This window comes from Engraulis encrasicolus, chromosome 19, assembly GCF_034702125.1.
Source record: "Engraulis encrasicolus isolate BLACKSEA-1 chromosome 19, IST_EnEncr_1.0, whole genome shotgun sequence".
Lineage (NCBI taxonomy): Eukaryota > Metazoa > Chordata > Actinopteri > Clupeiformes > Engraulidae > Engraulis > Engraulis encrasicolus.
In genome coordinates, this window is record NC_085875.1 from 36,745,104 (window position 1) to 36,767,610 (window position 22,507).

The 22,507-nt window shown below is 42.8% G+C and overlaps 1 protein-coding gene across 1 annotated transcript; it reads right to left on the reverse strand.

Moving 5' to 3' along the window:
- Window positions 1-815: 815 nt before the first annotated feature.
- On the reverse strand, window positions 816-21,625 carry smyd2a (SET and MYND domain containing 2a). Its single transcript, XM_063184295.1, has 12 exons — window positions 21,166-21,625; window positions 20,074-20,137; window positions 19,153-19,263; window positions 15,975-16,041; window positions 15,022-15,146; window positions 13,066-13,133; window positions 10,661-10,763; window positions 9,775-9,885; window positions 8,885-9,008; window positions 5,512-5,686; window positions 4,405-4,513; window positions 816-1,730 (listed from the first exon to the last, which is right to left on the reverse strand). The coding sequence occupies exons 1-12, from the start codon at window positions 21,336-21,338 to the stop codon at window positions 1,653-1,655; spliced, it is 1,308 nt and encodes a 435-aa protein (XP_063040365.1). The 5' UTR covers window positions 21,339-21,625; the 3' UTR covers window positions 816-1,652.
- Window positions 21,626-22,507: the final 882 nt, after the last annotated feature.

Here is a 22,507-nt window from a genome sequence, read left to right on the forward strand (position 1 = left end):
TTTTTTTTGTTGTTGCATCAAAATCGTATGCAATCCGAGCCGCAACGTCTCGTCTCTGAATGAGATGAAATGTTCCAGATAGTAAATGCTCATCTTTACTTCGTGTTTATATGGTAAGTATTACCATAAGGTTATTAAAAAGTATTAAAAGGGTATTAAAAAAGTAAAAGTATTACCCTATCTGGACTGCTGTCTGTAATATGCTTCCTGGGAAACACATTTGGGATGGTTGGCAAACTGTGCCATCAGAGACAGAAACAAATGCCGATTTCCACCAGGAAACAGAAAAGCATGAGCGATGTGTAGAAAATTTCTGGCACTGTTTAATTTTCATGCAGTGAACAGTGAAGCTGTGGCATAGCATGTTGCAAACCCATTAATTTGCATAAAGCGTTGCAACAGCCTTCTATCTTGCATTACTGCAAATGACCAGTAGGTGGAGTGCTAATCCCAGACCTCGCACACACTGTCACTCCCCAATAATTTTTTTCAAGTTTCCCAAATGTTTCATTCATCTAAAAAGAAATGTAATAAATGAGTAGACGAATGAAGATGATCGGCGTGGATGAGATATACAGAACATGGAACTGTTGCTTTATTCTTCACCTGATAAATCATAATTAATTTATTTGAAATCAGTCATCACATTACAGCTATTGATTTTTGTATTCTGCACAAGTAGACCTCATGCTTTGCAAGCTGTATGCCTATGGATGGGTGGACAATGCGAACACATTAATCAGACACTGGGGAACAACATTACCAGTACAAATTAATAGAAAAGGACACAATACACAAATTAAAATAGCAATGTGTCAAATTCCATTTGGGGTTTATTGTAATGTTGATGCAGTACGGATACACAGAAGAACCATATTTATTGTCATTATTTTTTGCATTCCGGAATGGCCCATGCCACATGTGAAAACAACAGAACAACAACTCAGAAGAGACAAAAGGTACACAAGAAAGAGGAGTGCACCATTACCACTGTGATCTGGTTATGATGGCGGCCAATTGGAAACAAACACATACAGTAGATAATAAAGACATTAAAATATTATGCATTTTATTAATGCATAATGTGATCTGTGCAAAATAAATCATGCAATATCTTAAGTTTTATTGTGAATGAATTGTCAACACTGAAAATTGCAAACATTCCTTGTCTCACTGTTTCAAAAACAATGTTTTGTGTTTCCTTCCACTGCTACAATAGAGACGTGTATTTATTTATTAACTACAGTATTTTGTCAACATGAGGACATCGGTGCTTTGTTGCCTTTAGACAACAAAATAAAAAATAAGAAAAGAAAAAGCCCTTGTTATCTTAGTGCAGAATTTCTGACAAGGTGCTGTCGCAAAACACTGAACAAACTCACAAAAATATCAAGAGATAAAAAGATGGTTGAGAAGTTGAGAAATTTGCAAATGCTGAGAGAGGGTGTGTGCTCCAACAACAACAGATCATGTGTAACATTTAATAGAAAGAGTTGGAGATTCTTCTGACATCGCTTGGCTATGAGGACTGCAGTGTAGAGGTATGAAGAAGAGGCATGCCATGCAGTTCTGTTGGTGCAAAACATCGACTGATCAAGCTTCCCATTCCTGCAAAACATCGACTTCCCAAGTTCCCATATCGTCTCTGATCTTCACTCCTCCATTTCCTTCTTGACCTCTGCTATGTAATGGTGGTCCTTGCCGTGAGCAATTTCCATTATGGCCAATGCCTAAGGAAAAAAGAAATAAGCACTTTTTTAGATGTAAAAATGTACATGAAATCCCCGTATTCACACGTGGACATCTACAAAAGGCCCAAATAGATAAAAAAAACAAAACAGCATTTACAGAAATATCCATTTACATGTAAACAGGATCTTAAACAACACACACAAATACATAAGCGAGGCCAGTAAAGGAAGTAATTGACTTTGAATTGAGGCGCGCGACTAGAGCGACAGTTTGAAGTTGAACTATTGGGAATATTATGCAAAGTTGCTATGACACGGTTCGGCGACACCCGCCACAACCAATGAGAATGGTGGAATGCTTGCATTGACATACTCTAGTCCAGGGGTCGGGAACCTATGGCTCGCGAGCCACATGTGGCTCTTTTGGGAACTGCATGTGGCTCTCGGACAAACCTATTTGTTTAGGCCTACTCAATAAGCCATGAATAATTTTGTTACGGCACTAAATTAAAAATGGACCTACTGAAATCGAAAAGTTAAGATAATATTCAAAATATAAAGTATGATCGCGCATTTAATCCATCCCAGGTCCGATCAGCTGAGCCAAGCACAGGCCTTCGACGAAGGCTACTGTACAGATATGAAAAACGCGTTTTTTTATTGGACAATGCCGTGCCAGCGCTGGGTCGTGTCGTGTGAGATAACATTCCATCCGTAATGCTTTACCTAAAGTTCAGCTGGCTAACGGTTGTATCCAAAACAAAGAAACTGTTCACGACCGTGCCATTATGATGGCAAATCAAGTGGAGGAAACGCAAGTGAGGGATATAAATGCAGCGCTGTAGGCTACTTCTCCCTCGATTACAGGAAGAACTTTTGCTGAATCAACTGACGTAAGTCTTTCCCAGTTTAGTGTGATTGCGAGATAACTGGTGCCACAATGCGAAGGCAAACGTAGGGTTGCCATTCGTCCCCTGAAATACGGAATCGCCCTGTAGCCTATTTGGCGGTTAAATCATGCGTTCTGTATTGGGGACGCATGTCGGTAAGGGACGCGCTTTGTAGGGCATTTTCGCGAATTACTAAAAATAGACATGTCAGCCACATATCAACTGTAAAATGTTAACTATGTCAGCGCGACCAAGATGAGCATCCTGTCTTGAAGTTCTCTCTCCCTCCCTCCTCCCTCCTCATGCACCTTCCCTGTGTCTGTCTGATGGCTAGAATAGAAGCACCCCCGTCATTCTCATTGGCAACTCCGATGCATAAAAGATAGAAACTTAAGGTAATGCATGCGCGTGGCTTCTTAAATGCACATCAGCACATCCACAAGTAGTTCTTCTTTCGTTAGCTCTCCCTTCTTGTCCCCAATGCAAGCGTTACTTTTATTCCCTTCTGTGCATGACAATTAGCATTAGAAATAATGGCGAAAATGGTATGGCTCTCACAAAAAATATATTTTTTAAAATGGGCGTTTATGGCTCTCTCCACCAAAAAGGTTCCCGACCCCTGCTCTAGTCGCTTCAATTGCTCGTATCGCTCTTGCTGCACAGAAGCGATTCTCTGTCGCTTGAATCTCGTCGCGGACGGTGTATTTGCCCGGTAAAAGCTGTAACTAACACCAGCCATATCACACGTCTTTGCGAACTGTAATAAATGGACAAATCCAATGGGAGGTCTCTAAATCCAGAAGTTTCCATTGTGAAAGGAAATTGAAAATGTGTGCATAGTGCATACAATGTATGGATGTACAAGCATGGTGTGAGGCCATCAATTGACACATAAATTAAATCTGAAGGCTAGGAAAGAACCTTTCCAAGGTCTACTAGAGGTTCCTAGAGTACCTGGAGCAGAGGCAGTGGGACAACTGGGGTATCAGAAGTACATTTGCCACTTGTTTCAAAGTAGATTGAAATAGTGCCAGGAAGTGGCTTTTTGGTCACTGAATCACTACATACTGTAACAAGCCAAAATGATGGAGAAATGAACTATATTTCTGGGTAATTAATTACCAACAAATATATATGCACTAGCAATTGGGTTATTAATGATTAATTCATTTAAATTAGCTGACATTTGTGTTAATCCGCGAAAGAAGACATTTTAAGACATAGGCTACGTACACTACACCTTGCTGTGGAAACCACTTCCTGGCAATGATAAGAGGTCCATTAGCAGTTATGTGCCGCCATTTATGCGTTAAAAAAAAAAAACAGACTGCAGAGGTCAATGGGATTGGAAATGTTATTGTCATTCATTTCTGGGGTGCATTTCTCAAAAGAGAAGTTGTTAGCCTGTTAGCAACTTCAGTAGTTACCAATGGGAAAATGCACTGAAAACAACAAAGTAGCTAATGTAGTAAGCAACTTTGGTTTCGAGAAATGCACCCCTGGTGTGCGAGTGGCAAAAGTCACCGCAGGAGCAATACTGTGCTGACAAATATCTTGAGTTTTGCCCAGGGATGCAATGATGCAAGAATGTCAGTGCAAAATGACGATAAAAATAGTATTGGATCACATTATATGGTAAATATGTGGGTGGCAGTACTCTGCACTACTTTGCACTCCAGAAATGCCTGTTTCATGTATTATTTTTACCACACATCTATTCTCCAGAGGCCTTGGAGCAATGAAAAATAGAATAATGCTTGGCAGCTTCTCCCATTTGTCTTGGCACAACCACCAGTTTAAAATGTTAAATTAGGACACTTTACCTTCTTTAAAGCCTTGACTCCCTGTGACTTCTTTTCCAATCCTAAATATAGTCTACCCAGCTTCAGGTACATGGAGGCAGAGTTGAGAGAGTAAGGAGGGTAGTGCACACTGTAATGGAAAGAAAGAAACCGCTTGTAAATCACAAGACAAGAAAAAAAAAACTCACAACAATCACTGCAATGCAAGGCGTTGGGTGTTGGGTGTTAAGTTAAAGGAGAATTACGCCCAATTTCAACATGCAGTTGTGTTACTCACACTAATAATGTTGATGTTTTATTATCTGACGCAGCATTTTTGTTTGGGCCTTTCCAAGATCCTCGTCATTCTAATGGGGGCATGGTCTGTTAAAGGAAACCGCCTCAAAAGTAGTGCAACATCAGCCGACACCTTATAACACAGCAATAGTTTTTGGGATGATGTTTGGAGAATGCTGCATCATCGCGTACTGACAAGTCAAGGGCAGCGTGCGTAATGCCACTGCATGTTGAAATTGGCTGGAATTCTCTTTTACAGTTTTTCACATAAGTTATGCTCATTCCTAGTTTGGCTTTGTAATGTGCATGTTATCTCAATTATATAAATAAAACGTCAAGTTGCATGGAAACCAGTTCATCACAGTCTGATGGATCTTTTGATCAGTGTTACCATAACTTCTCAAGAAAGAGGCCACACCTTGCCAGCACACTGAAGATGTCACATGCTGAAACTCATTTGTGCAATAAAAAAACAGCAGTATAATATATGCATATTATGCAAGATGATGCCTCTTTTTTCAAATGATGAGTCGAGCATTTGGGCTAGCACCCTCGCTATTGAAATATCTAAGAGTGAAGCCTGCGCCAAGCTGAGAAATCCATCCAGACTTTGATAGAGTTATGCCTGGTTCAGACTCCTGGTTCAGACTTCTCCTTCAGTTGCAGGACATGTACTGTCAGCGGGGGTCGGCGGCAGATCACGTAGCCAAAAAGCCACCGCGCCCAGCTGAAATGACCCCTTGCAGCGCTCAACGTATGTTTCTCCCAGGCTGAATTCTCAGTTAAACTGCCACTCTACCTAACAGCCCCCCCCCCCACTGAAGGAGGAGTCTAAACAGGCCTTCAGCTTACCTGTATGGCTTAATGATCTTCTCCCCCCACTTCATGGCTCCGTCCCAGTCCTGGAGGTAGAGGCACACGCCCATTGCTTGGTACATCATGTGGAGCATGTAAACGTTGGTGTCCGCGAAGATGGCCCCCATCTTGTCCATACTCAACTCACAAATCTCCAACAGTTCATTTGGGGGTGCCACAGAGTCAAGGGTTTGAACAAAGATCATAGTAGTGCACAATGGTTAATGTATACAGCAGCAATGTTTTATTCAGTCCCACCAGGAAATCGCGGGCATTTTCTCAAAAAATCGCGGTCGGAATTGCCAGATGGTGCACGAGGATTTCCAGAAAATCGCGATAAAAGTTGCGGAGCTTCTTACTGTGTTGTTGCGATTTTGTTGCGGCATGAAGTGAAAGGTGCGATTTTTGTTGCGATTTTTAATGTGCTTCCCCACGCTTGAAAGTAAAGGACACTGCCACATTCCAGTCCTCTGGTGTTTTTATATTATTTCCATTTTTATATTATAATTTTGGTTCTTAGGCATAGCAGGGAAGCTGCCAGGGCGAGTTTTTAGCCAGAATGTCGTCGTGAAAAGTTCCATCTCTTTCATGCTGCCATTACGACACCCTTCATTACAATGCTGTTTATGGCCGTTTGACTCTGTTTTAAATGTCATCATCGTTTCAAATTGTAAGCATACAAACTTCGTATCATGTCGATATCCATTCCTGACTTTAAAAAAGTGGATACATAATTAACTATAAGTAGGCGGGCGGAATTGGCATGTCCACCCAGTTGAAGAGGCTGCGCGACAGGAACTGACTGAAATCCTGGTTAATGTGAGTCGTCTGCTACACATAGCCTGCCTGTGTCGGCGTTTAATTTTCAAGCTTGTCAAAAGCAACACAAATAAAAGCAGAGAGAGGGGTCGCTTTCGAAAGAAGGCATAGCCTAGTTTTTTTTTTTTTTGTTCTCCCGCGCCGTCAGCCGGCTGATGATCATCATTCAATGTAACGAGGATGGAGTTCACAGATTTCCGTTTGTGAAGGGTGCTTGCTGAATAATGCTCAGAAATTATATTAATTTTGGTGCTCTTGTGAATATAAAAGACGACGACATTGTTATCTATAAAACACCACGTCGCCTGCAGAACGGAGGTCTCAGCTGTCAACGATGCTCATATGGGCTACACGTTTTGGCCGGTGATGAAAACAGTTATAAAGCCTTGCATGCACTTTCACTGTGACTTCTGGCGAGTCCATCGTTCTCTGGAATGTTTAACTTGACCCTCTGTAGGCTGTAGCCTACTTGGAGATCCACCACCATTTTTCAGCAGAGGTAAAAGTGAAAGTGATGCAATGCTGCGCATGCCATTGAGTCCCAAACTGTTAGGCTTGACTTCTCAAAGTGCATGAAACGATTTTGCAAATACAATGCCCTAATTTGTTGTGTTCACTGATATATTGGTAAAAAAAATAGCCCACAACAAAACAGAATCGTTCCTCGACAGCACAGCAGCCAGCGTGAGTCAAGTGATTATAAGCATAACGTGATTGGGGACAACGACGGTGGGGACGAGAGCGCAAGCAATATTGCGTGCTGCTTATGACAAGTTCATTTACATAGGCTATTCACAAATATTTTCCGTTTTGTTCAGTTTCATATTAGGCCTACTGGTCTGTTGTAACGTTAAGTAGGCCTATTTAAAATGAGCTAATATTATTTACTGACTGATTGCAGTCATTTTTGTCGGACATTTTGTCCGGCCACATTTTATTTTGCCGGTCATTCATGCATGCAAACGGCCAATGTCCGGCCACAGCCGGCTAACGTGAACCCTGCCATAGCCCAATTTGCGCGAAAGAGATTACTATATCGGCCAGGCACGCACGCAGCATTCACAATGAAGGATGGAAATTACTGCTTTGTTGTGGACAAGGCATTTGCGCATCTCAATTCGGAGGGAAAATGTTGCCTTCGGTATGCGCACAAGTCAAACACCAAAGTGGTCCAGCAGGTGGACCGCTTTAGAAAAAAGAAAACACATCTTGTTGTAGGAGCCCTATACTTGGCGTAATGTAGATGACTGTCATGAAGTGTTAATTAGGCTATATATTTATGTAGGCCTACCACATTTTAAAAATGTAGGCCTATTGGTTATGCCAGACTAGTAGTCATACATTTTCCCTCCTGACCATGCGAGCAGACGCGCAATGAGAACATGGCGTTTCTTACATTCTATTTATTATTTTTTTCCCCCTCACCGACAACTTTGTACATGCATAGTAAAGTGCATAGTAAAGACTGATTGCTAGGTTACTTTTTTATTGTATTTTTTTATTGTATTATCCTTTTTGAAAGGAAGTTTGTCGACGTCAGTGAAGTCAGCGCAACATGGATTGGTTCAAAGTGTTCAAAGTTGCGGGAAATCGCGGTGATTGGTTAAAGTTGCGCTCTCGCGCAGAATTCGCGGGAATTCATTGAAGTTGCGAAAAACGACGCGATCGCACCATCGCGATTTCCTGGAGGGACTGTTTATTCCAGTGGTTCTCAACCTTTTTTGAACAAACGCCCCCTGGACCTCATCCTAAGCCCTTCAATGTCCCCCTTGACCATAAGCCTGCCAACACCCCCCTTAGTATTAAAAAAAAAAAATGTAATGGACTAATGCCCCCAATGACAACTAAGCTCCGCCCCACCAAACTGTATCCTTCTCAACGCCCCCCTAACCGGGCGAATAGACCAGCCGCGATATGAGCGAGGCGAGCGACGGAAGTAATTGACTTTGTATTGAGTGGGGCGACAAAAGCGATTCTGGAGACAAGAGGCGATTCGCGCGATGAGAGCGACAGTTTGTAGTCCAGTTTGAACTCCTGGAAATGTTATGCAAATGAGCTATGACGCTGTTCGGTGACAAGCCGCCACAGCCAATGACTGTATAGAGGTCAGTAACCACAGCCAATGGGAATGTTTGCATTTTGCTTTCAACGGACATACTCTAGTCGATTCAATCACTCTTGGGGGGGGGGGCTGTAAGACCCCCATTGAGAAACACTATTTTAGACAAATATGGGTACCACTGGTTTGAGATTGATGTTGCTGTTACCAGGCCGAGTCCATCAGGAGACAAGTGAAAAAGCATCTTTATTGTCTGTGACAATATGTATACCCATTTCTGTATCACAGTGTAATGTAATGCAAGTGCAGAGTCACTGTACGGTAATGCAAAATGAGGAAAATAGGTTACATTAAGTTTTTGCCCGGATGAATATTATAGATTTCAGGAATGAAACTCCCTGACAGACTCAAGAGGGACAACCATCAGACACATGCTGACGTGTGTGTGTCTGTGTGTGTGTGTTGAGAAAAGCAAAGGGCAAGAAAGGATATTCTTGTAGTGCTTGGCCCTCCTGAACTCCTCAATGACATTCTTGGCGTACGTCACCATTTCTCGGATTTCCTCGGGCGTGGGGGTGGAGCTCAGGTTCTTGCGAAGCGCCATCTTGGCCTTGTCCTGTGGAGGCAGATGAGAACAGAACAGAACAGATCAGAACAGATCGTCAGGGACACTGCCAGGGCTGGACTGGCCATCTGGCATAGCGGGCATTTCCCGGTGGGCCCTGCTTAAACATTTCTGAAAATAGGGGCCCATGAGGGTGCAGGGCCCACCGGTGAGTCAGTTCTGCGCCGTTAATTAAGAGGGGCCCCTTTTCAGCAAAAAGTGCCCAGACCCTATTTCTCCCCCAGTCCAGGCCTGGACACGGCGGCAGCTCCTCTTTCAGCTACTCATTATGCCACAGATTGCTCTGCAGTAAAATGCTGGAAACCTGATCCCAGAGGTAAATCTGAAAGATTGTATCCCAATTTAGAGCACAGTCACAATAGAGACAAAAACTTCGTTTTCTTGGCTTGGCTTAACTTCACAATGACTGAAAAAAAAGCCTCCATCCAATCTGAATGTTATTTACCTCTCTCCGCACTATAGTGGGCTGAGATTTTCAAAATCTGTGATGTCTTCTCAAATTCTGAATTGAATTTACTGAATGAATAAACGTACATGTGGCATATGAACTGTGAAAAGGCGGCCCTACTGTGGCCTAACGGTAGGGAACTTGTCTACTACGCGGCCAACCCATCTTCGATTCCGGCCCGGGTCCTTTGCCGATCCTTCCCCATCTCTCTCCCCATTCGCTTACAGTCCACCTCTCACACTGTCTTGTCAAATACAGTCGAAAAAGACACAAAAAAGAAAAAAGGCTTTATATGGCCAAAGTTCTGACCTTTGATTTTGTGGTGCACTCCTTACAATCACATTCAAAGAAGTAGGAGTCTATCAGCCTCTCGTTGCGGTCTTCTGTTGGATACAGTAGGTCTATGTAGCTGTTGAAGATCTGGAGCAAAATGAACACACAGAAGTGGTACAGGATTTGTACAACAGAATACACAGGTTTTAACTTCATTGTTCTTGTGCAGTGTGTGAAATGTAAAAACATTGACCATTTGTTAGCTTTTGGTCATATTACTGTCTGTACATATTCTTAAAATTCTAAAGCTGGAAAAGCATGGTATGCTTTGTTGCTAAGAAGCATGGATCTTTCCCCAACTACTAGGGCAGTCATGGGTGAGCGGTTAGGGCGTCAGACTTGCATCCCAGAGGTTGCCGGTTCGACTCCCGACCCGCCAGGTTGGTGGGGGGAGTGATCTCACCACATCCTCCTCCATGACTGAGGTACCCTGAGCATGGTACCGTCCCACCGCACTGCTCCCCATGGGGCGCCACTGAGGGCTTCCCCCTTGCACGGGTGAGGCATAAATGCAATTTCGTTGTGTGCAGTGTGGAGTGCTGTGTCACAATGACAATGGGAGTTGGAGTTTCCCAATGGGCTTTCTTTCACTTTTTTTTTTACTCTGGATGCTTTTGGTTTTGTGTGTAGTTGTCTATGCTTGTGTAAACAATTCGCCAATACAGGTGGAAATTAATAAATAAGCAGCACCTGAAAAATAAACACAGATGATATGCACATATTTCTGCAAAATGATATCAAAATCACATCCTGAAAGTGTTACTTTTGACCTCAGAAACTCCAGACTGCACCTTGAAACCCTAGCCCTGAAATGATATTCTGGGGTGATCTGATGCTGTGTGGTTAGGCTACTGTGGCTCACCTCGTCTCCGGGACTAATGTCCTGCACTGCTCTCACTTCTGCCGTTGTCCCTTTGTAGGTCACGATGACATTGGGGCTACAGCTGTGGTTCATCAGAGCGACACTGTGGAGAGGAGACCAAGAAGACATGACCGAGAGCAGAGCAAGAGCGCACCGCAAGAGCACAGTCTCAAAACACAAGAGATGCAGCTGGACCTAGCCCCTCATGTGCAAGGTCAGCTAAAATAGAATGTCCTCAAAATGCAAAGCAAACCAATGTCCTAAAAAATAACCCAGTCTGAGTCAAAAGTGGAACACCATAACACTGACTTTCTGCACACATAGACCTAAAAAGTCATGAATCACCATATCACACCAATCACCACAAAGTGCAACATAAAGGGGAGACCAACATAGAAAAATAGCCTCGATGTGTATTTAATAAAAAGATGATCCTGTTGACTCTTGATCAAACACAAAGATTAAGGGGGGAGGACAGCGAACTTCACCAGGATGGTAACAAAAATGCATAAACATTACACTTTAGTCGAGAAGGAATATGCAGTAGTGACTTGCTCACTATTCCAGCCATCCTCTCGTGTCACACTGCTCAATTATCCCAATAAGGTTACAACACTCTAAAAGCTGACTCACAACAGGTAGGTCAGGTTCATTCAAACGAGAATTGTTTATGTGAGAGGGACATCAGCACTACTGAAAACAAATTGATATTATTTCTAAAATGTTTCTAAACCGTATTCCAGTTGATCAGTGGTCACTGGGCCCAAAATCCTAACAATACTCACATGCACCATTGTTTTGTGAAGGCATATTCCACTTTGGTGTAGCTTAAACAAACCTCACAAATTAAAACTCATAACTCGTTAAAGGTCTCCAGCACTCCATTTAGTTGTGATAATTTGACTGGACTACTTGAGAAGACGGAGATCTAGCTAAGGATCTAGTTGTTGTTGTTACTATAGTAGCAACAGTTCAAAGAAACTCCCGCACACTGACCATTTCGCTGTTCTTTCTTTAATAAACGACGTTTCGGTACTAGACCTTCATCAGGCAATCTCTTTCATTCATCTCAACACAGGCTTTTTCAAAACTTGGTTGACAGATAGCGGACCAATCAGGTCCGACGTTAGGATCACGTCACTCATTCACAGAAAGACGCACCCACAGTGGTGGGTGCTTTGAATAGGCTATAGTGTACATGAACACTGTTAGATCATTGCACAGAAAAGAAAATTGCTGAAGAAAAGCAAAAAAACAGAAAAGAAATTTTCAGTGACTTGTGTTACATCCTTCTCTCCATTGTCACACATCATACGCCCAATTTTTAAAAAATATTGCCCCATTCTAAAATCTGATCCAGAACTCTCCCATCTGATGACAGACATGCCCCTTTTCGTATACAAGAGAGAAAAGAACCTCAGAGATCTACTTGTTCACGCTGACTTCACGAGATACAGGCCCAGAAGAACATCTCAGAGACTTCTAAGTCCATTACCGACGGGGAACTACCGTTGCGGAGGATGCGCGCAATGCAATAATACTTTCAAGACGCGCACGTTCCGTCACCCTCACAACAACAAAAGTTTCCCCATAAAAAGTGTAATCACTTGCGCCTCCACACATGTAGTATACACGCTCACATGCCCGTGTGGTCTTGTATATGTGGGGAAAACCACAAGACAGCTCAAACAACGCGTCAGTGAACATAAGAGCACGATTAGGAGGAATGACCGCAACTACCCCGTAGCAGTGCACTTCAATGACTGCAAACATGATATCTCCCAATTGCGCTACTGTGGTATTGAGCAGGTGGCTGCACCACGGAGGGGAGGTAACCATGACCTGCTACTAAAAAGACGCGAGGCCTATTGGATTTTTACCTTACAGACTCTAGCACCAAAAGGACTAAATGACGAATTTAATCTAAATGTTATGTTGGGTTAATTTACATCTTTTCCTCAACAGTCTCCACTTGTAGCCAAGAAGAAAAAAATGTGAAAATGTTTATTTTATTATTATTTTTTATTTCAGTTTTTTGTTCTCTCATCTTCTGTGTAATGCTCTAACAGTGTTCATGTACACTATAACCTACTCAAAGCACCCACCACTGTGGGTGTGTCTTTCTGTGAATGAGTGACGTGATCCTAACATCGGACCTGATTGGTCCGCTATCTGTCAACCAAGTTTTGAAAAAGCCTGTGCTGAGATGAATGAAAGAGATTGCCTGATGAAGGTCTAGTACCGAAACGTCGTTTATTAAAGAAAGAACAGCGAAATGGTCAGTGTGCGGGAGTTTCTTTGAACTGTTGCTGAGTGACCCATGGTGCCATCTCCGACGCACCTGCCAGCTGAGGTGTGCGAAAAAAGCTGAAGTTTAACTATAGTAGCAAACATTGGATACTCACTCTGGAAATACCGCAGAGCCTAAGTGTGACAGCTCCTCGTCCTCAATGGTGAACCCGTTATTGTTTACCTGTTGGTGAAGTACAACAAAATGAACATATCACTTTGGTACATAACGTTCACTAATTATGTGATGAGCATTCCATTGGTGAATGAAACGAATGATCGATTCTGTGCAGGATAACAAGTAGGGTTGCACGATATCAGAAACAACATTGATATGCGATGACAGCATGCAATACCTCAATAACGATATTTTAAAAATATTTAGAAATATAGCCGAGTGTTTTTCTTGTCACTAATTTGTCGGCCTGTGTGGGGGCGTGGATTTGGTCATGGCAGGCCTATTGCGCATTTGTGTTTGTAATATTCAGCTAGTGATTGGACTGTACAGAAATGTTTTGCTTGTTAGCGATAGCTAAGTCATTTTCTCTTGATGTCGCGATTTCGATACATCTTTGAATTGTGCAGCCCTAATAACAAGGCGTGCAAGAATACATCATATACGCTGTTCCATAAGTTAGAATTATAATTAGTGTTGGGCAGGGTGTGAGTTGTCGGAAAACCAGAAGGGGGGATATGTTTCAGATTTTAAGCAATATCAATGGAATTACATTGAACTGAGATAAAATCATGTAGAAAAAGTGTCGATATCAAGACCAGAAGGGGGGACAATCCCCCCCATCCCCCCCTACAAATCGCACCCTGGTGTTGGGGATACTGTATATACACACACTAAGGAACCAATGATCCATTACAATTACGGTACTATGTATCAGACTTTAAACAAAATTAAATTAGGAAAATATATAAGGCTGTGTATTCTTTGTTCATATACTGTATGCGGTAGACTGATAGTACTGTGGGGACAACAGGCTCATTGATGGCCCTACAGTGGCCAGAGAAGAGATAAGGGCAGTGTAGTGTTGACTAACACCATGAGCATTCGACGGCATTAAAAGCGGAGCAGCTGAGAGGTGAGAAGTGAATGTGAGAGGTTATGGTAGTGTTTCTCAACAGGGGCGCTACAGCCCCCCCTGGGGGCGTTGGGAAGCTCTAGGGGGGCGTTGAGAAGGATACAGCTGAGTGGTGGCGGGCCTTAGTTCCCATTGGGGGGGCATCAGTGAATTTTATTTTTCAATACTAAGGTGGGCATTGGCGGACTTATAATTAGGTCAATGGGGCGTTGTGGAGGCTTATGATGAGGTCAAGGGGGCGTTTATTCAAAAAAGATTGAGAAACACTGGGTTATGGGGTGATTCTGAGAAATGGTGAACACAGTGAGAGAGAGTGTGAAAGCGAGAGAGGGTTAAGAAATGGGGGGGAGGGGAAGACCTGAAGACAGACTGGCAAGTTGTCTGTCAAGGCACAGATGGTAAACCTGTCTGTGTGTGAGTAAGGAGGTAAACAAAGTGATAGACACCAAAAGGCCACCATGGGAGCAGGGAAGAAGTCACACTGGAAACAAGAACGGAGTACGACGAGGAAGCGAGCGAGCACATGGGTGCTTGATGGCCTCTGTGGTATGTGCTAGTCACTAGTGGGATAGGCCTTTTAAGGTGCTAGGGGCCCTGCCTGGCGGGAGAAGGGGAAGGGGAAGGAAGACAGGGGGTGGCGGTGGGGGCGGGGGCCGGAGCAGCTGGTAATGAATGGGCGTGAGCAGCTGGGCCGCACAGGACACAGGGAACACCACATGGACACAGAGCTATCTTGGCATCAATCAGGACCCTAATGACTTGGCAGAAGCAAACATATTAACATAGCTCAGGCCAGTAGCTGCTGACATGGCCGTCATTAAATAATAACCCCTAATTTTTGTTTAGAAGTACGCCTGTCACCACAGGACGGTGATAAAAGAAGCGTTTGTGTAGTTTCGTTATTTTTGGAAACACATCATCTTACAACAACAGCAGAACGTCCAATGTGTGTGAGTGATGTTTACAAGAATGCCACATTACCCCAGCAAATAGCTCAATCAGAGTGGCCTTGTCCGGGAAGTCTATGTGTCGTGAGTAGAAGTGATGAAGTGCGGCGATGTCGGCGTCATTCATCTCGTTCTTCTCATCGTCTAGCTTGTCAAGGTCTGAGGAGAGAGAGACCACAAGAGTCCTTAGGATTCACCTCAACCTCACGGCAGCACAAAGGACAAAAACGGCTCAGGAAGAAAGGATTCGTCTTGAATATGAAATACCAACTTGCGTTGGTTTAGACCACTTCAGACATTCAAAGGGCGTCATTACGTTTGTATGACCAAAGTATCTTTCACGCAAAAGTTTTTTGATGAAACATTAGAGAAATAATATAACATGCAGCACGTCACACCATTATTTAATTTGAAAGACGCAAAATCAATATGGCAACAGTCTCTAGAACAGGGGAACCTTTTTCATTAGAGGGGCCACTTCAAATTCATCCAAGGACCGTAAAAGACCTCAGAGGGCCGTACTATGAACTCAAACCAAGATTTCCCATTGAAGGCAGTCACCTTTAAAACAGACCCCAACTTCTCTAGGTCCCCTGAATATAACTTAATTGTATTGCAAATGTATTTTCTAAGATTCCTAACATTTTCTAAGATAAATATGTCATATTTCATGTGAAGCTGCATAACATTAAAATTATATTGGGGGCCGAATAGAACGGCCTCAAGGGCCGCAAACGGCCCTCGAGATATAGGTTCCCCACTCCTGCTCTAGAACCTGTGAATGGAAGAAATAACAGAAGAGGCATCATGCTACATCTGAAGTGAAAATGCTCAGTCAAACATGTTTATGTATATGGAAACAGCATTGAATCAGTTTCTCCTGTGCTCATTAAGTGAACACCGAGAGTACACTGAAAGCTAATGGTACATAATGGTACATAAGGAAAACAATTCCTGGAAAGGTCCATTACGACCTAGTGTACTTACGTGACTCAAACTCGTTTAACGCTAGCAGTCGTTCGGATGGACTCCTGTCTTGTCCTTTGTGCCCTTTCTGATGGAGAGAGAGAGGGAGAGAGAAAGAGAGAGAGAGATAATTATATGAATTTCACCAATGTGTTGCAGGGGCACCCTGGTTGGAAAAGTAGTAATCTCCTGTGAGTACATTAGTCTGATTGATGCTGGAGCTTTGATTGAGTCATGTGAGCACAGGGGTTGTTTGTGATTCTGATTCAGGTCAGTCACCGTCAAATGGCAAAATGCTCACCCCCTCCTTTCATACATAAGCAGCCATGAGAAGACAATGACATTCATTAAATGCGAGGGAGGTCAGAAGGAATTCACACAATAAGATAAGAGATACAACACATATGTTTATAAATTAGCCAGAGACTACTACTACTACAGTTTTGTTTGATCACATTTTATAGCAGCTTGAGTTGCCATCACATTCAAGCACGTTTTCACAGTATGTCATCATATCCTTGACTCAGAGGAGAGTAGAGAAGAAATACAGATAAACACAATGATGCACCATTGCAGCCATCCCAGCTGACAGCTTCAGCCTTGCCCAGTGCAGTTCTATATGTTCTAAGTTCTATGTTCTTCAAAGATCTAAGTTCTATGATATGCTACCAAAACAGCATGACATATGCAGCAAGATGTATTTTAGTGGTCATTGCACCCGTTTTGCGCCGGCTTGCTGTGACGCCTGTGTTGGTGCTGAAGTCAGATACAATGTGAAAGAAGGAGGGGAGGTAGATTCAGGCCTTCTCTGCAATGCTATTGGCGTGGTGCATCTAATCGTGGAACAAATTCAATAAAGCTCAGTACATCGCACTAGTTGTTGATACTGGATAACCAGATGAAGATAAAGAACAACAAAAGGTCAACGCTTTCAGGTATCCAGTTTAGTGAAAAGAGAAAGGGACATCTGACCTACTATGCCTATGCTAGCGTTCATAGTGGAGGTGTTCTTCACGCTCATGTTCCTCACAAAAAATAGAGCTGTCCATCCACAAATACGTACATGTAGATGCAAATGATACAGTGCATATCAAAGGGAAGTGAAAACTTAGTATTCACAAATACATGCAAGTATACAATTTAGTGATGGGCATAACCAAATTATACAATTATACATAAAAGTGTGTCAGGTGAAAACAAGTGAAAACTTAGTATTCACAAATACATGCAAGTATACAATTTAGTGATGGGCATAACCAAATTATACAATTATACATAAAGGTGTGTCAGGTGTTAGACTCCATCTGACACTTTACTATGCAAACGTTGACTTGACATTCCATTCCTACCAACTCAGGCCAAGTGATGTTACTCTCGATGGCCTTGCCATGCCACTTGTGGATCTCAGAAGAAAACTACTGCAGATGAATGAAAGCAGAACCACTTGAGGCTCTTCTGCTGGGCTCGTTCTCCAGCGCTTACACACAACCGCTTATAACCACCTCTCCCACACATGTACTCAAACAGAAGGCAGAAACAGCAATTTCAAAAAATCAGGCCATGACTTTCAATGAAAAGAGAACCATTTATAAAAAAAAATCTGGTATGATGAAAATGATGGGAATTTTGTTATTGTTGAAACAACTAATCAAATCATATCAACATACTGAAAAACAAAGACTGGCAAATTGCTATTATAACTCGTTTATTGTGAGGTAATAAACTGCATAAAATAAGGCCCTCATGCTTCTGAAAGTTGTTAAGGTAACAAATGTTTAGATGAGGGATCCTTTCTGCATGGAGACACCTTTTTTAAACTGTGCATTCTTAAAGATCTACTTTCATCGTCATTTCATCAATATTGTGTTCACCATTATTATTGAATGCATTATGCATCGGTTTTGTTTGAAAAAAAAAGCCGTCTTTGTAGACGGGTAAAGTGGCTTGTGGTCTTTCTCGTGGATTTGAGAAATGAGGCATCTCTGATTGGCTCCCTCCCCCTGCTTTGTGTATCCGAGAGGAGCAACCAGCTCATAGCTAGTCTAATCGAAGTTTCGTGCCACCCGCCACTACTTGTTTTTAGAATAACAGCACATCAATGGTTGGGCATAAACCCAAGTGGGTAAAGCCTTTTTTCGATGTGACGTTAAGTATAGGCCTATAGGCTCTTCCTGATTCACTCCTGGCTCTGCATTGTTTATGGAAATTGGGAAACAGCCTGTGGCTACCTAGTCTCATGAGAAAGTGTATCATACAACGCAAGCAGGGCTCTAAATTAACACCAGCCAACCGGCCAAATGCTGGTGAAATTTCACTTTGGCTAGTAGAGAAGATCAACTCACTAGACACTTTGACCCATTAGTGAGTGTGTGTTTGGCTAGTAAGATTAACATCGAAAGTCAATTTAGAGCCCTGAACGCAAGGGATCCCTTTCACGCTGAGGGTTAAGCAGCTCTTTCAAATTTTCACATTGTACAGACCCTGTACCTTTTCAAACAAAATACACAAGCAAACACATGCCTTTACTGATGGTTAGTTTTTGTTTTGGTTTGGGCATAGTTTTGTATACTGACGGTTAGGGTTAGGGCATCGTTTCCTATTGTATACTGACCGGTTAGGTTTAGGAATTGTTTTGGTCAAGGCACATTTTCGCAAGCGTAGTCCTCATTTCGCACAGCGTAAATATATAAAAAGGACCAGCTGCAAGAATTCACACAGAGGTTTCACCAAAATTCCTCCGGCATCACCCCAGGGAAGTGTTCATGGTTGTTGAAGTCGACCTGGTGTGTTTGGCAAAAAGACTGCGGCTGACCGAGACTGAAAGGGACAGGCAACTGCCTAATCGTAGTTGGGAGCCTGGTCGTATAGTTTTGGTGTGCAAGAGCCCGTTAGCGTGCCACATTGTCCCACACACCTCCTCTACACTTCCCCTGGGTGTGGATAGATGTTTGCACATGACGGTAAATACAGAGAGGGCGACATGTCACAGTGGAACTAGGCTCCGCACGCCTAGAAGCACGTCTGAGGCGATTCTAAAATCGACACTGTGAGAACTGTAGAATGGCGGGGTAAATGCAAATAAAACTCGAAACCACGCCTCTGGTGGGATGAAGTTCCGTTCTAACCTGGCTAATGGGCAAAAGTCTATTGTCCCACACACCTCCCCTTCCCCCTCATCCTCCTCTCTGCTCCTCCTCACCTGTTTCACCACGATTCTGGCCACCAGCCGGACGGTCTCTGAGGGACACCAGTTCTCGCCGTACGCACACATGGCTGCGCACTCCGGTTTGTGCATGGCCCAGTCGCCTTTCTGCAGGAGAAATCATAGGCAGTTCAGGTGTAAGAAACCCATTTCAGCAAACTGATTCCTAAGTCAAGGGACTGCCAGTATAACAGTGACCGGTCCAGCTGCTGTAGCACCATCTTACATTACATTACAATTAGTTGACGTTTTTTTAAAATCCACAGGGTATTGGTTACAGTGCCTGGAGCAGTGTGGGGTTAGGTCCCTTTCTCAAGGGCACCTCAGCCATGGAGTGTGGTGGGGAGTGGTAAGGGTGGGATTCGAACCCGCAATCCTCTGATCTAAAGCCAATCTCCTTAACCAGTGGGCTATGGCTGGCTTACTGTATTGATCAAATCAAACCTGTTCAAATTCAAATCCATTTTCAATCGTCAGAGGCTATCTGAAGACTGGGCTTTAAATGTAAAATGGCAAACTACCACTTTAACACGACCAATACTGATGAGCTACCCAAGCCAAGTTGAACAGCACCTTGCTGTAACAGTAACCCAGTGTTGATCAGAGTCATTGGCCCTCCAAAATGGTCCTTTTGACCCATGTCTACATTTCAAAAGTGAAAACAAAAACATTCACATAATATATATGAAAAGAAAATGTCAAATTGTCAACAAAAAACCCCACTACCCAACAATTCCTGACTGCGCTCAGAACACTACAGAACACTGGGCCATGTGTTTTGTCAATCCATACCCAACTTCATCACATAGTTCAGGGTATAATAGTCACAAGTCTGTGCACAGTGGGCAGAAAATAACACTAATGTGTATCTCCCTGTAGACTTGTGTGTGAAGTTTGAATGTGTGTGATCCTCTTTACCTGACAGTCCACATTGCAATAAAAGGCCTGTTTGCATTTCCCACACTTGGACAGGCCCTCTCGTCTGCCAAAGGAATTATGAAAACAAACACATTTTAATCAATAGATCAGTGCTGTTAGTTACACACTCTCTATGAAACACATTTCAAGATTATCTTGTGATATAAGCTTAGATCTACTATATGGACAAGACATAAGGCATTAACAGCCACAGCCTTCTCAGAGCAATGTCGAAGTACAGAAACAAATTCAGTTATTCAAACCAGACAGTAGATACCATGATACGGCTAAAATAAAGGCTCAAAACAGTGGGGGTGGGGGTGATGATGGGGGACTAGCTCTTTGGAGAGCAACAGCTGGTTGAATTAAAACGCACACTTCACAGTGGTGTCGTTTTGCCATTTCTGGGCCTACACTTACCAGTTGACTGTTTATAATTTCAATACATAAAAACATGCATGCTTAAAAACAATGCATGCATGCATAAGTGTTTTGTTTGACTTTGTCATTTGTTTGTTTTGAAAACATTCATCATCTCTTTGGATTAGCTCAACTATTTGTTATAGGCCTAACCGTAGGCCTAAAGTGATACAAGGAAAGACATCTCTGTTCAAAATAGGCTACATGAAAGGCCAAATGTGAAGGCAAATCAAATCGAGCCAAGACCTTAGCTAGAACAGGGGAGGGACATATGTTGTTACACATCCTAGGTCAGATTAGACTGTAGGCCTATGCAAATCACAACGATTAATTCCAATGACAATCATGTGATATAATGTTATCCAGCCAGTTTTGCATAAGTAAAAGGTACGGTGTTGTCTTCATCGTGACGTGCGTTCATTGAGAGTTGACAATTTTACAATGTTACAAGACCAGCGTTTCCTGTGTATAATTAGAACTACTTCAAATTTGATACATGTTTCATTCAAGTCAGAGTGTCAGTGCAGGTCAGGCCAGTGTCACGTTTGCCTTATTTATTTGTCTCTAATAAAACATTGTACTGTGACATAATGTCAACAATAACGCATTGCATGTAAACATTGTTGACAGCTAGAGTAACATTGTTACACGGTTTCAACATGACTGACATACCTCGTGAAGCAGAATTCACAATGGGCAGCCCTTTCATTCACTGTCAAGACGTACGCGTACGCTGGACAGGCGAACACGAGGTCCCCTACTTTGAAATGTTTTAAGGCTCGCAGTCCTCGCCCTTTGCCAGGGCTGCAAAACCTCTCCGTGCCCTCTATTCCTTCTTGTTTCATTTTATCGCCAGACCTTTATTTTCCTTACTAACGTAAACGACTCCCTGCAACAAGGAGCTAGGTCCGCTTCTGAGCTACGAAATTCGCGAGCAAACCACGAACACCAACAAACAACCGTGTGCCTCAAAACCTGTGTGGCCTAAAACAGCTACGTGAACGATGATGTTCAGGAGATTTGTTGTGCCTTGCGTGTGCGATTAGCTAGCCAGCTACTGCAGTAACTGTGGTTGCATGGCATAGTGCTTACACCACTCCCATGCTAGCTTGCTAGCGCTCCATTAACAGTGGTCAGCCTGCTGCTAACTCACAAGCCTAAACCAGAAGCTTTATGACTACGGAATTATCCTCACTGTCTTAAAGCCCGTTAGATTCTGCGCTCTGCAGAGGTCATTGGGTTGCACATAGGCCTACCTTCTGTGTTGTGAAGAGTAGAGTTTGACTCATATAGCCTATGGCAGACTAGGCTATATGAAATGTATTATTGCCTTAAATATTGCCTAACATACAATAGGCTATATAGGCCTACAGTATAGCCTATGGAGAAAAAACATTATGGGTGGAGAATTTGTAATTAAAAACTCAAGTAGATTTGGAACAAGCCAGGGCCGGTGCCACGGGGGGGGGGGGGGGCATTGGAGGGCATTGCCCCCCCAGCCAAGCTGCTGTGCCCCCCCCAGGGCTTATTCACCTAAACATGCTGATATGGTCATTAATATGCAACAAATTAGTATTTTTTTCTGAATACAGTAAATATAAAGTATAAGATAAAATTCCACCTTTGCCTAACCACCATAGCCCTAATAAACAAATGAATGAATAGGCTACACCATTGAGACATTGTCAGTAGACCTAAATGTGAACTAATAAGTGAACAGTGATCCTTTGAAATAATGGGATTGTCCCATATTTAGTACTGTTCCGTGTAGAGCTGAAACTGAGCCCACAATTTGGTTAAAATGCAGGAAATTGCATCTAAGAAATACACTCGCCTCCAAAAGAGTTGTCGCCTATCCATCTGTTTGGAATAACAGCTAATAACCTGACTTTCAATTAATCACTTGGCTTCAGAAGTCACTCATATGAAAGCTACAACCCTCCCGAATGAAAATGTATGTACAAAAATAAATTTCATGCACCAACGAAAGATTGACCCTTTGTTGAACACAGAC